Source organism: Primulina huaijiensis, chromosome 5 (assembly GCF_012295235.1).
Source record: "Primulina huaijiensis isolate GDHJ02 chromosome 5, ASM1229523v2, whole genome shotgun sequence".
NCBI classification, from domain to species: Eukaryota; Viridiplantae; Streptophyta; class Magnoliopsida; order Lamiales; family Gesneriaceae; genus Primulina; species Primulina huaijiensis.
In genome coordinates this window covers 2,006,547-2,020,305 of record NC_133310.1, presented here as the reverse complement: position 1 = coordinate 2,020,305, position 13,759 = coordinate 2,006,547, and the positions used below count along the sequence as shown (strand labels likewise).

The 13,759-nt window shown below is 35.9% G+C and overlaps 2 protein-coding genes across 3 annotated transcripts; one reads left to right on the top strand and one right to left on the bottom strand.

The window, feature by feature from the left end:
- Positions 1 to 561: 561 nt before the first annotated feature.
- On the top strand, positions 562 to 2,578 carry LOC140976254 (small ribosomal subunit protein eS7-like). Of its 2 annotated transcripts, none has more exons than XM_073440261.1 (6): positions 562 to 637; positions 1,185 to 1,270; positions 1,356 to 1,429; positions 1,538 to 1,661; positions 1,988 to 2,170; positions 2,257 to 2,578. In XM_073440261.1, the coding sequence occupies exons 2-6, from the start codon at positions 1,196 to 1,198 to the stop codon at positions 2,374 to 2,376; spliced, it is 576 nt and encodes a 191-aa protein (XP_073296362.1). In that variant the 5' UTR covers positions 562 to 637; positions 1,185 to 1,195; the 3' UTR covers positions 2,377 to 2,578. The 2 variants fall into 2 exon arrangements, with proteins under 2 accessions (XP_073296362.1, XP_073296361.1); XM_073440260.1 differs by having other exon boundaries at positions 1,151 to 1,270.
- A 1,443-nt stretch (positions 2,579 to 4,021) lies between these two features.
- Positions 4,022 to 12,278, bottom strand: LOC140976253 (mannose-6-phosphate isomerase 2-like). The gene is made up of 5 exons (XM_073440259.1): positions 11,793 to 12,278; positions 11,300 to 11,467; positions 5,144 to 5,356; positions 4,513 to 4,779; positions 4,022 to 4,377 (listed from the first exon to the last, which is right to left on the bottom strand). The coding sequence occupies exons 1-5, from the start codon at positions 12,105 to 12,107 to the stop codon at positions 4,045 to 4,047; spliced, it is 1,296 nt and encodes a 431-aa protein (XP_073296360.1). The 5' UTR covers positions 12,108 to 12,278; the 3' UTR covers positions 4,022 to 4,044.
- Positions 12,279 to 13,759: the final 1,481 nt, after the last annotated feature.

The window sequence follows — 13,759 nt, the reverse complement described above, 5'->3', positions numbered from 1 at the left end:
AAAAAATAAAATAATTTTATATTTTAATACATCGAATGTAATATGTATTTTTCAACATTAAACATTATATAGAATCACGAAAAAGAACAATTTTATATACTAAAAAACATACATGTATAAAAAATTTGAAAGTTGTTGCATAATAATATTATAGAGATTAAGTATCTTATTGAAGTGTAACAATTCTATATGCGTGAGACGGAATTATTCGATCTATATTTATAATTAAAATTAATACTCTGAACAAAAAAAATAATATTTTTCATCTACTATGTCAGGTTAGAGATTCGTGTCGTAAAATTGTCTTGTGAGATAATTTGATAAGAGTTATTGTGTGTAAGTATTTTCAATATAAAAATTTCGTTTCATAATTTTTTAAGATATTTAAGTATTTTCATAATAAAAATTTCGTTTCATAATTTTTTAAGATATTAAATTTTAATTTTGGTTTGATATTTGAAAAAATACTGAATTAATATTTGGAAATTTAGATCACTCTGCGCTCAATCCCAGCCGTTCAATACCTAGGGTTTTCAAGGTACATGAATTAACCCCCCCCCCCCAACTATACAACTGTTTGTAAATCTTCAGCGCCGAATCTAGGGTTCCTCTTGTTTGTGCCCTCTACCGTCTCAAGGTACGCCTCGTCAGTGAAATTGATCTTCATCCCATCAATTTCCTCCGAAATATACGGGGATTAATTTTGTCAAACTGGTTGTGTGCCAATTTCTGAAAAATTGGTATTTTTTTCGTTATTTTGCATAGAAATGGCTGAGTATTCATTTGTTATTAATCTGTTTGGTGAGTTTTGATAGAACTTGCTTTTATCTGTGCAATTTACATTCTTGTGCATTAATGTTTTGCATTTGGTTATGTTGTTGATTTTGAGCTGTGGCAAATGGCTGTCATTGTTTGATTTTTAGAATATTCGTGATGATATATTTTTTTGGAATGAAGAAATCGTTTACTTAAATTGTATTAATGGTTGGATTAACATTATGCAGTATTTTTTCTATTCGACTGCTCAGAGACTTGTTGCCCGAACCATGTTTTGAGAAATTTACTTGAGTTTCTGAATAGCATCTGCCCTTAATTAAGAAAAAGTTCAAAATTCTTGGGAATTTATCCAATTTTTTTTCTTGAAACTCAGAAATAGTGGGGAGGCTTCCTTTATCGGCATAAAGGTTTTATCAAGATGTTCACTGCCGCGCAAAAGATTCACAAGGACAAAAATGCTGAGCCCACTGAATTTGAGGAGAATGTTGCCCAGGTCCCTTCCCACTCTTGCTTTCTGTTTTTTTGTCCTTATTGAAGATATGCCTCATCATGTTATGCGTTTTGTTGCATATATACAGGCTCTCTTTGATTTGGAAAACACAAACCAAGAGATTAAAAGTGACTTGAAAGATCTTTACATCAACTCCGCATTGTAGGTTCTACTTGGCTGTGTGTTTGCCTTAACTTTGCACTACTCCTGAGCATATGACCGACTCCTTTTGTGAAGTATGTTATAATCCAATTCGTTTATGTTTTACAGGCAAATTGATGTTTCTGGAGGCAAGAAGGCGGTAGTTATTCATGTTCCTTTCAGATTGAGGAAAGCTTTCCGCAAGATTCAACCCAGATTAGTGAGAGAACTTGAGAAGAAATTTAGTGGAAAGGTAAGATTGATATAAACAAACTGTTTGCTGCATAATCCAACATAAGTTTATTCATTAGTTCGACGAGTTTTCTATATTCAGGAAAAAAACTGCAAAAAATTATTATGCTGAGAGATTCAAATTATAAATGTACCATCATAACATTTTAGTATGTACTATGTAATTATCAAAGTATACATGTATTATTGTCTTTCCAATTTTATAGCTTTAAATAATATTGGAGTTTTTAATTAGCTTAACCTCATAAACTATTTCGTATTGGAACAATGAAATATTTACTTGACAAATGTTTGCATTCGGCCACTTGATTAGTCTCACTTTCTCAGGAAGTTGTCCTTATTGCTACGAGAAGGATTTCGCGCCCACCTAAGAAGGGTTCTGCCGTTCAAAGGCCTCGTACCCGCACTCTTACTAGTGTGCATGAAGCCATTCTCGAGGACATAGTTTATCCTGCTGAGATTGTGGGGAAGCGCACGAGATACAGGCTTGATGGTTCTAAGATAATGAAGGTGATTTATTTTCATTTCTTCTTCTGTTTTTCAATTTTTCGCTGGCATTCCGATTGACGATGTTTTTATCTTTCTGCTAACTACAGGTCTTCTTGGATCCTAAAGCCAAGAATGATACCGAGACTAAGCTAGAGACTTTTGCTGGAGTCTACAGGAAGCTCTCAGGGAAAGACGTTGTCTTTGAGTTTCCAATAACAGAGGCTTGAAAACATGCTGTTTTTATATTTTTGCTTACCCTGTCATTTTTGCAGAACCGAGTTGAGAACTACTTTTCAATCAGTTACAAAAGGTTCTTTGGAAATTCAATTGGTTGTTGCGTTGTAGCTGTTATGGTAATTTTCCCAGTCTATTTAATCAGATAATTTCAGTGCCATCTTGGTGATGTATAAAGCTACTATATTTTGGTTCGCTGGTTGATTACGAGTGGATTGCAAATGTCAACTTAAACGTCGGCATGTTTCTAGAGTAGTATCATCGCCGTTATCCATCGCTAGGGAAAATGATCGAAATAGCAGAGCCAAATGTTACTCTTGGGCTGTTTTTTTTGTTGGTAAGTAGATATTTCTAATCTGGCCTCTTTTATCAAAATTCTTAAACCATGTCCTCCAACTTGGGATTGAACTAGGTTTGATTTCAATAATATCCGAGCTCGGGCTTTTTTATGATCGGTTAAGATCGAGTTTTCTTGCTTCTTTTTTATGAGCATGATTTTTCATTTTTAGTCAATCGAATCAATTCTACATAAAAATTTGTTCTCTGTTTTTACTATAATTATAATTATATCAAGTTAATCAATATATTAAAAAACGCACACTAGTATTAAAAATTTAAAAATAATGTATAAATCTTAGAGTTTTTTTTTTATCATATGAGGTAATTATTAAAGAATATTTCGGTTACTTCAGAGCTTATTCATTTAAAAATTTATATAAACGAAATTTAAATTTAAAAGTTTTTTTTTTTTGGAAAAAATAAAATTTAACATCTGAAAAGCTCATACATAATCACATTTTTCTTGTGTTCGATGTTGTTGACCTTGGATTGATATATTTTTTCACGCTTTTGTCTGAATCGAAGTTTTTTTCTCTACATTTCACGTTTTATGGCGCTTAATCCGTGCTTCATTCATTGTATTTTCAGAACATTGCTTGTAAGACTGACACTTATCCTCTCTATTCGGCATTCGTATTCAAAAAATAAAATAAAAAAGATAGAACATTTAATTTGATGTAGAAATAGAGGGTGGGTGAGTTATTTTATTTGTAAGTGGGAATTGATAAATTACTACCTGTGACAAATTTTCCTATGAAAACAATAAATTGTGACGGCGCGAAGATTTGATGCTGGTTAAAACAATATTCCACCAAACGATGGATGAAGCTCTAATCTGGCCTAAGGCCATCAAGCAGTCTGTAGTAATTAAATGTCAATCAATTTAACCTTATATATATAACTTTATATCGTCTCAAAACATGATTCAATTTTAGTCCGATAATATATGAAATCTAATCTGATTCTGTCATGCTATAATTGAGTTCAGCGAGACGGATATGAACAATTTTGAAAGATCTGCCTGAACTCGACTTGACTCGTTTGGATAAGTAGCTTAAACAACGTCAAATAACATTTTCAGACGTGATCTTAGCCGTCTTGTGAACTGCATGAAACCAAGTTGTAGGAAACTAAACCTTACAAAGTCGATCATACTTATTTAGAAGAGTTCACAATAAAATGTGGTATATGGCAGAACACCAGGGCTCTCATCCATACGTAGTTAATACATTTCTGAATATATATATATAGCCGTGTACAACTATGCCGAGTATACTAATATTAGATACCTAAAATGAAGGGAAAAGAAGAAAAAAAACTCCCTACTTTGAAGCAGCAAACTCCGATGGCTCGAAAAACTGGCTGTTTATTCCTGCACGATACAGATTCATACCTGATGTAGAGGCAGCAGTGATCTCTGTGTTCGCGGGTACAAACAACACATCACCTTCAGTAATGCACTCTTCAGATGATGCCGTGCACAATGTTCCAACACCAGCCATCACCACACAAATTGATACGCCAGGAACTGCAGAGAAAACTGTCGATGTTTCTTTTGGGAGAATGCACTGATCCACCTCGAATTCATCAAATGGTGGAATGTATTTCCTTGTAAAAGAATTTGAAACAATCCCAGATAGGATTGTTGGAAAACCCTTCAAGAAAAGCAGGGTTACTTGAATTTGTATGAGCTATGTATACCACATAAATTTCCTTGGTACAAGTATTACAAGATAAATCAGGAACAACAAAAAGAGTTGATTGTCATTCAACAGTAATAGCATATTTACCGGTTTGTATGTGAGCATAGAACAGAGAGTTTGGACATCCCGGTGCTTTGGTGTAAGACCAGCACGTACAACGTTGTCAGACGTTGCCATGCACTCGACACATTCACCATATATATAGGCATGAGGCTCATTTGCTCCCAGGTATAGGGCTTCACCTGGATTAAGTTTCACATAATTTAACAAGAAGGCTGCTAAGACGCCAATATCTCCTGGATATTGATTCTCAAGCTTTAAAACCAATTGCTCCTTATCTGTCAGCTCTGTCACCTATGAGAAATGCTGGTGAAAGCAATTTCTATGACAAAAATATTGCAAAATGAGGTGAATATGTAATTTCTAGGCAAAATTGTGACTTTGTTATCACATTGCATGCTTCTCCGGATAACTAAATTTCCCAGAACACAGGAATCTTTCGAGAGGTGCAAGAATTATTTCCAAATCATTCAAAAAGTTCTTTAAAAAGATTCAAAGCAAGGTACTAGCCACAGGCTGGTTTCGCAATTAAGGATGAAGTATGAGAATAACCAGATTAAGTGGGCTGAACATTGAAATCACCCTTCATAATTACAAACAAAAGCATTGCAAAAGAACATATCGAGTGAAAAACATTAAAAATGAGATTCCATGATACCTCACGCTTTCTGGTAAGTCGACTTATCAACTTGGAGATAACATCAGATATCACTGCCTTGTTAACCGACATGAGCTCGGTAAATAAGGTTTGCAAGACCCCTTTCCATTTCTTCTCACCATCTTGTTTACTCATATGTAACACTTGATTTGCACACGGACTGCCAACTACCTCAACAATCTCAGGGACATCGTGAAGGACACGCTTAAGTTCCTAATTGCATGAGCAAATCATCCACATAAAAAATCAGAACTTTCAAATCTGATAGGATATGTGAACCTATGCTTGAACATTTTGTAGATGAATCATCTCAATTAAATAGTTAATTTTCTGAATTGTCCTCGAAAATTCAGTAACTTCAATACCAACATGACGATGACCATTCTTACCTATATAGTTCAAAACGAATAAACACGAACTCTAAAGCTATAAAGGAGGATGAGATACATTCCACATTTTTTATCTACACCAATAAATTGTTGGAAATTTGAAGGAAAATTATATCTCATGAATGTGGGAGTGCCTTTTGGCTCTCCACATTCTCGAGTTGGTTATGGCTCATTATTGTAGAGTGTCTTTTGACTTTCCACATTCTTGAGTTAGTTGAAGAGTTTTGACTCTTCATATTCTTGAGTTAATGGGAAGATTAATTGAGTTAATTAATCTTGCATGACTCTTCGTGTGCATTTTGGAACTTATAAATAGTGGGGTTCATTTCCTCATTTCAAATACATGAAAATCTTTTATCTTTCAAGCATTCTCTTGCATTTCATATTGTTAGGTTTCCATTTGGCCTCCGTTAAATTTCGGTGATAAAGTAAAGGTACGTTTTCAGTTCGTCGTAGTAGTGTCTCGTGCTAAGTCACTGCTGGTTGTTCCGTTGTATCCTGGGAAACAGACGTCAAAGACGATCCTCGAAGCACATACAGGAGGGGACGAATCTGTTTTAAGGAAACTGTACATACTACAGGCCTCGATTTGGTTTTGCTTTTTTTTACACGATAGTCATACTGTAAACATCACACTTGTTTCGATTATTGCTTTATCTCTACAAATTCGTTTCTACGCTATTGTAGTTAGCAATTTTTCTAACAATCTTAAAACAGATTACTCATTACGTGTTGGTTCAGATATGGCTACTGAAACCAGTGTGCAAAGGGAAACTGGTCATGTTGTCCCTCCTCAAGTTGTCCCTCATGGTACCCCACGTGCTGCTGCGGTTGCTGTTCCAGCCAGTCACGGTGAAAAACCTGAGAAGTTCATTGGTGTGGACTTCAAAAGGTGGCAGCAGAAGATGCTGTTTTACTTGACGATGCTGAACCTGGCAAGATTCCTTACTGAGGAGGCTCCTAAACTCAACGAGGGTGAGGGAGATGTTGAATCTGTTAGTGCGGTTGAGGCATGGAATCATTCTGATTTCTTATGCCGAAACTATGTACTAAACGGATTGGCCGATTCGCTCTACAACGTGTTTTGCGAAAAGAAAACGGCTAAAGAACTGTGGGAATCTCTTGACAGAAAGTACAAAACCGAGGATGCCGGGGCCAAGAAATTTCTTGTTGGTCGTTTTTTGGACTTTAAAATGGTGGATTCAAAGCCGGTTATCAGCCAAGTTCAAGAACTCCAAGTGATTCTTCACGAGATTCACGGTGAGGGGATGACTTTGAGCGAATCATTCCAAGTGGCCGCTATTGTTGAGAAGCTACCACCAGCTTGGAAGGATTTCAAAAATTACTTGAAGCACAAGCGAAAGGAGATGAATGTTGAAGAGCTCATTGTTCGACTTCGTATCGAGGAAGACAATAAGAGCTCGGAAAGACGATTGTTTTCTCCTATTGCTGCTAAGGCAAATGTTGTCGAGCATGGTCAAAGCTCGAAAAAGAGAACATTTTCCTCTTCCAACAAAAGGTTGAACATGGGACCCAAGGGAGGCATTTCGAAGAAAAAATTCTCCGGAAAATGCTACAATTGTGATGGTATGGGTCACAAGGCATCTGAGTGTAAGAAGCCGAAGAGAAACCGAGAGGCGAATGTGGTAGAGAACATTGCTCATGAGGTTTCGAACATGAATCTCTGTGCTGTAATATCAGAGGTTAATCTGGTGGGTTCTAATCCGGGTCGCTTCTTAACAAGCATGGTTTCCGCATTGTCTTCGAGTCAGATAAGGTGGTTTTGTCAAAGAATGGAATGTTTGTTGGCAAAGGTTATGTTTGTAATGGTTTGTTCAAACTAAATGTAATGGCTATTAAGCCCGTGATGAATAAAGTTAATACTTTTGCTTACTTGCTTGAGTCTTCTTGTTTATGGCATGGTAGACTTGGACACGTTAATTATGATACAATTCGTAGATTAATTAACATGAAAAGCATTCCTGCATTCCAAATTGATAAACAACACAATGTGAAACTTGTGTTGAGGCAAAACTAACGAGATCATCTTTTCGAACTATTGAAAGAAATAGTGAATCACTTGATATAATTCACAGTGATATATGTGATTTAAAAAGTGTACAAACTCGTGGTGTAAATAAATACTTCATTACTTTTGTTGACGATAGCACACAATTTTGTTATGTGTATCTCCTCAAAAGTAAGGATGAAGCTATTGACAAATTTGTCCAATATAAGAGTGAAGTTGAAAACCAACTTAGCAAGAAAATTAAGGTGCTAAGAAGTGATCGTGGAGGTGAATATGAATCACCATTTGCTGAGTTTCGTGCTCAACACGGTATCAAAGACGAAAAAACTGCACCTTATTCTCCTCAGCAAAATGGCATTGCAGAGAGAAAGAATCGCACCTTGAAAGAAATTATGAATGCGTTGTTATTAAGTTCTGGTTTACCACAGAACATGTGGCGAGAAGTTGTTTTAACAGCAAATTACCTTTTAAATAAGGTGCCCCGAAAGAAGCAAGATAAAAGTCCATATGAGTTATGGAAAGTTAGAAGTCCTTCCTACCAATACTTGCGAGTGTGGGGGTGTCTTACCAAGGTAGCAGTACCCACATCAAAGAAAGTAAAGATAGGACCAAAAACTGTGGATTGCATTTTCATTGGATATGCTCAAAACAGTAGTGCGTATCGTTTGCTTGTACATGAATCTCAAATACCTGATATTCACAAGAATACGATAATGGAATCAAGAAATGCTTCGTTCTTTGAACACATGTTTCCATATAAATCTAAGGAAGAACCAAGTTCATCCAAAAGATTGTACGAGACAATTGATAAAGAACAAGAGCTTGATCAAGATATTGAACCTAAACGTAGTAAGAGAGCTAGGACTGAGAAATCCTTTGGTCCGGATTTCATCACTTTCATGATGGAAAGTGAACCTCGAAGCTTCAAGGAAGCAATAAGTTCATCTGAGGGCCCTCTATGGAAAGAGGCTATCAATTCCGAAATGGAATCCATTTTACAAAACCATACGTGTGAATTAGTAAATCTTCCTCCGGGAAGCAAACCGCTAGGCTGTAAATGGGTTTTCAAAAGGAAAATGAAATCAGATGGAACCATAGATAAGTATAAAGCTAGATTGGTAATTAAAGGTTACCATCAACGTGAAGGGCTTGATTACTTTGACACATATTCTCCTGTATCGAGAATAACCTCTATTCGTGTGATACTTGCGATTGCCGCCTTACAGAATCTTGAAGTACACCAAATGGACATAAAGACAGCTTTTCTAAATGGAGATTTAGTAGCGGAAATTTACATGGAACAACCTGAGGGATTTTCTGCGATTGGGCAAGAAAATAAGGTATGTAAATTGGTGAAGTCTCTGTATGGCTTAAAACAAGCACCAAAGCAATGACACGAAAAATTTGATAAAGCCATGATAGAAAGTGGATTTAAATTCAGTGAATGTGACAAATGTGTATACATAAAGAACACTGAAGTTGGATATGTCATTTTATGTCTTTACGTGAGTGACATACTTATCATTGGTAGTAATGATAAGATGATTAAATCCACAAAGAGGTTATTGAACTCAAGATTTGACATGAAAGATTTGGGCTTAGCCGACGTAATCCTTGGAATTAAAATTCATAGAACATCAGAAGGGCTAGTACTAAGTCAGTCACATTATGTTGACAAAATACTTGAGAAATTCAATAATGATGACTCTGCATTGGCTAGAACCCCGATAGACACCAGTCAGCATCTATCAAAGAATCAAAGTAAGACTATGTCTCAATTAGAATACTCTCGAGTCATTGGAAGTCTGATGTACTTAATGAGTTGTACAAGACCAGACATAGCTTATGCAGTAAGCAAATTGAGTAGATTCACGAGTAATCCAGGAATTGAACACTGGAAAGCAATTATCAGATTGCTAAGATACTTAAGGTACACTCGCGATCATGGGCTGCACTATACCAGATATCCTGCTGTTATTGAAGGATACAGTGATGCAAATTGGATATCTGATATGAAAGACTCAAAATCTACAAGTGGATTTGTATTCACTTTAGGAGGTGCAGCAATTGCGTGGAAATCTTCTATACAAACTGTAATAGCCAGATCCACGATGGAATCTGAGTTTATAGCTCTTGACAAGTGTGGTGAAGAGGCTGAATGGCTGTGTCACTTTTTAGAAGATGTTCCAGGATGGGAAAAACCTGTGCCGGCTATAAGCATACATTGTGATAGCCAATCTGCGATTGGAAGGGCACAAAATAATATGTATAATGGAAAGTCTAGGCATATACGTCGTAGACATAATACCATTAGACAACTACTCTCAACTGAAGTTATATCTGTTGACTATGTAAAGTCAAAGGATAATATAGCGGATCCGCTAACAAAAGGGTTAAACAGAGAGTTAGTTGCGAAAATGTCAAGGGGAATGGGGCTCAAGCCTATAGAATAAATGGGTGTGAAGGAAAACCCAACCTACGCTGACTGGAGATCCCAAGAACTAGGTTCAATGGGAAAACCTAATCGCACTGATTTGGTAGATCACTGTGGGGGTTATCCCTAGTCCGTTCCTATTATAAAACGGTGAATGTTAAGGATAAGCTTACGGCTTTTAATGATTCTGATAAGAAGAAATATAGAATCACCTATGTGAGAGAGAAGTGGGGCCGCTTCGAAGGAATTGCAGGGCTCAATTCTAGACCCTCTTGTAGAACCAGGAGTGTGTTCATGGCCAAAACGAACACGATCATGAGAACTGAATAGTATCATGGAGAGTCTTGTGTGAAGTATATCTTAATTTACATAAACGGCAGAACAGTTCAAGGACAACATGTCTACTGGTCAGCTAGTAAAGCAAATATATTTCATAAGGGAAGGTTCAAAGGGTAACACCTACCTATCCTATGCAGGATTCAACTGTAGAACTTTGTCACCAAGATTTGTATCAATTTTCATTCATGTGGGGGATTGTTGGAAATTTGAATAAAAATTATATCTCATGAATGTGGGAGTGCCTTTTGGCTCTCCACATTCTCGAGTTGGTTATGGCTCATTATTGTGGAGTGTTTTTTGACTTTCCACATTCTTGAGTTAGTTGAAGAGTTTTGGCTCTTCATATTCTTGAGTTAATGGGAAGATTAATTGAGTTAATTAATCTTGCATGACTCTTGGTGTGCATTTTGGAACTTATAAATAGTGGGGTTCATTTCCTCATTTCAAATACATGAAATCTTTTCTCTTTCAAGCATTCTCTTGCGTTTCATATTGTTAGCTTTCCATTTGGCCTCCGTTAAATCTCGGTGATAAAGTAAAGGTACGTTTTCAGTTCGCCGTAGTAGTGTCTCGTGCTAAGTCACTGCTGGTTGTTCCGTTGTATCCTGGGAAACAGACGTCCAAGACGATCCTCGAAGCACATACAGGAGGGGACGAATCTGTTTTAAGGAAACTGTACATGCTACAAGCCTCGGTTTGGTTTTGCTTTCTTTTACACGATAGTCATACTGTAAACATCACACTTGTTTCGATTATTGCTTTATCTCTATAAATTCGTTTCTACGCTATTGTAGTTAGCAATTTTTCTAACATAAATTATGTAGAAGTTGTCAATCATCAAACTAGTCGATCAATTGCAGAATACCTGCGCACAGTTCGGACACATTTCCGGAACAGTACTTACTGGATTTTCGGTCAACCATAAAAACATTCCAAGAACTAACAATTTGAGATAATCACACTACCTCAATCCCAACAAACCCACACAAAGCCTCAAAGTGAGTAACAGCCAAAGCCATCTCAGGTTTGTGATTATCATCTTTGTACACTCCTGGCTGTTGCTTATGCAGGATTGCAGCCAAATCCTTGTCTGGATGAGCCTGTATTGACAGTGCTTTTGCTACAGAAAGTACCTAAAAACATGGACAAATCCTTCAAAAACATCACTTAATTTAGCAAACTAAAGCAAGAATCTTCGATTGCCCATCAAGTATATCGCGTAGAATTTTTTTCATTTCAAAATCATTACAACTTGTTAAGCGCTAGTTGGTTGACGATTTCCCTCCAAAAACAGGAACTTCATGCCCCTCAATTTATTAAAACCTCCGCACAATCGTTTGAAACGGGACACATAGAAATCACTCAATCAGAATCTTCAACTGAATCTCGACACGTACACAGAATAGTACTCCCAAACATCTAGTTATCAGAATAAAAGTTGGAAAATTTCTCGATTACCTTGAAGAGAAAAGGGAGATCGGGACCCCATTTTCTCAACACTTCGTCTCCAAGCACAGCCGGGTTCCGCTCAATCCACTCCTTCAAACTCACCAAGTCCCCGGAACCACCGTTAGCCACCGGCACGACGACGTAAGAAGGGCCGGAGTCGTGGCTCCCCATCCAGAACTCGGCATAGGGATCATCATCCCGGACCACTTCCCCACCATTCTTCGCGTGCAACCACGCTACGCTGGATTCTTTCCCAACTCTTCCCCAATCGTAGTTCTTCACACAGCACTTGAGCCTAACGATCCCTTGATTCTCAGTACCCATGGAAATGAAAGGAAAGCAAAGGTTTACTCACAGAAAGGAAATGGAAATCTGGGGAAATAGCGGAGGAGGAAGAAGATAGAGTTCATTGGTGGAAAAGGAGGAGTCTGGTTTTTGAAGAAATGATCGAGAGGGAATAGTACCGAGAGAGACAGTTGACGGCTCAAGAATTTCGTTAACGTTGAATTTTCCCTAAAAAAAATCAAGATCAATTAATTAGATACTTTTTAAAAATAAAAAATATATTTGTATTTTTCAAAATTTATATAAAACAATTGATATAATGATGTTAGTGTTTTATTTCCACAAAAATAGTAACTTACTATTATGTTTTTTGATTTTTTTGTTCAAAGATTAAACTCTTGAACTAATGCAATAATATACAAATTATGTGAGCACGTAATTTATATTGAGTAAGTTTTGTGTGACAATCTCGTCCGAGAAAATGTTAGTAATAAGAATCGAACTCTTGATCATTAGTCAAATATTCATTTACTCTATCAACTTAGACACCAATTAAAAAGTCTCAAAAAAAATATATTCTTGTACATAAAGTAAACGCTACTATATATAAAATCAATAATTTTCTAAAAATCAGGCACATGGTGTGCCTTATTTACTAGAAATTTTACGTTTGATTGTAAATAATGCATGATTTTATAATATAGTTGATATTATACCATGGATTCTATATTAAATAGTATGTGGCAAGGTAGCATTTATTTTTATATATGCAGCGCACTATCATATACTTTTCCAAGCGTAAATCGAACCTTCAAAGTTAGGTGCCATAAAGTCGTTATTTACTTTGATTTTGATATCATAATAAAAAATAAATAGCTAACTAGATTATGTTGTTAAAAGTAAAAATTTACTGTAAAAAATAAAAATTTGAAACTCACAAAATATATTAAACTACACATTTTTATAAAAAAAAATTCCACTCAATTGTGTTTTTCTTCACAAATTGAGAGATCTGTTTATAGAATTTCTTTGTAAATAATCTAAAAATAAATATATCATTACATACACAATCACATACTAATTTTCAATATTTGCAACTCTCATTTTCAACTCCCAATCTCTCATTTTCATCGGGATATATATAATATTCCTTTTTATCCGAATTATCGATTAAATTGATACATAAACCTCTGTGAACAAGAGAGATGTCTGACAGCCGGTGTTTCACGACAAATAATAAGTAAAATCTGCGTCTTTTTTAATTTTCTTTTTACAAACATACGCACAAGTATGAAATGCGATTATATCAAGTTGGGACAATTCCAAAGGTTGACGCCGAATAATTTCGAAGTCGTTTTGGAGAATATGTGAATTATAAAGCAAAAGCGTGTTTTAAGAGGCACCCGATCCTTCTTTTTTTCGACCGGCCTTTGTATAGCAGAAAAGCGACGTGAAATTGATTACTCTAATACATGCAAATGGAGAAATTCATTTAGCCTTCATTATGTTCGAAGATGACAGTCAGGCAGAAAATAATAAATGCGAAAATCCCATGTTCTCCGTTGGAGTGCTGATGAATACTTTGAACTTGTCTGTGTAGCTATAATATTTTAAATCAAATAACTATTTAAATATTATGTTTCGACCACTCTCTTAGCAGAGNTATAATTAATTTATATTTAAATAAGGTC

Excerpts from the sequence above, each read along its gene's own strand:
- LOC140976254 (XM_073440261.1), top strand. The coding sequence starts at position 1,196 with ATGTTCACTGCCGCGCAAAAGATTCACAAGGACAAAAATGCTGAGCCC. Across the intron at positions 1,271-1,355 it reads TTGAGGAGAATGTTGCCCAG|GCTCTCTTTGATTTGGAAAA; the intron begins GTCCCTTCCCAC and ends GCATATATACAG. Across the intron at positions 1,662-1,987 it reads AGAAGAAATTTAGTGGAAAG|GAAGTTGTCCTTATTGCTAC; the intron begins GTAAGATTGATA and ends TCACTTTCTCAG.
- LOC140976253 (XM_073440259.1), bottom strand. The coding sequence starts at position 12,107 with ATGGGTACTGAGAATCAAGGGATCGTTAGGCTCAAGTGCTGTGTGAAG. Across the intron at positions 11,468-11,792 it reads ATCTCCCTTTTCTCTTCAAG|GTACTTTCTGTAGCAAAAGC; the intron begins GTAATCGAGAAA and ends CCATGTTTTTAG. Across the intron at positions 5,357-11,299 it reads GTGGGTTTGTTGGGATTGAG|GAACTTAAGCGTGTCCTTCA; the intron begins GTAGTGTGATTA and ends TCATGCAATTAG.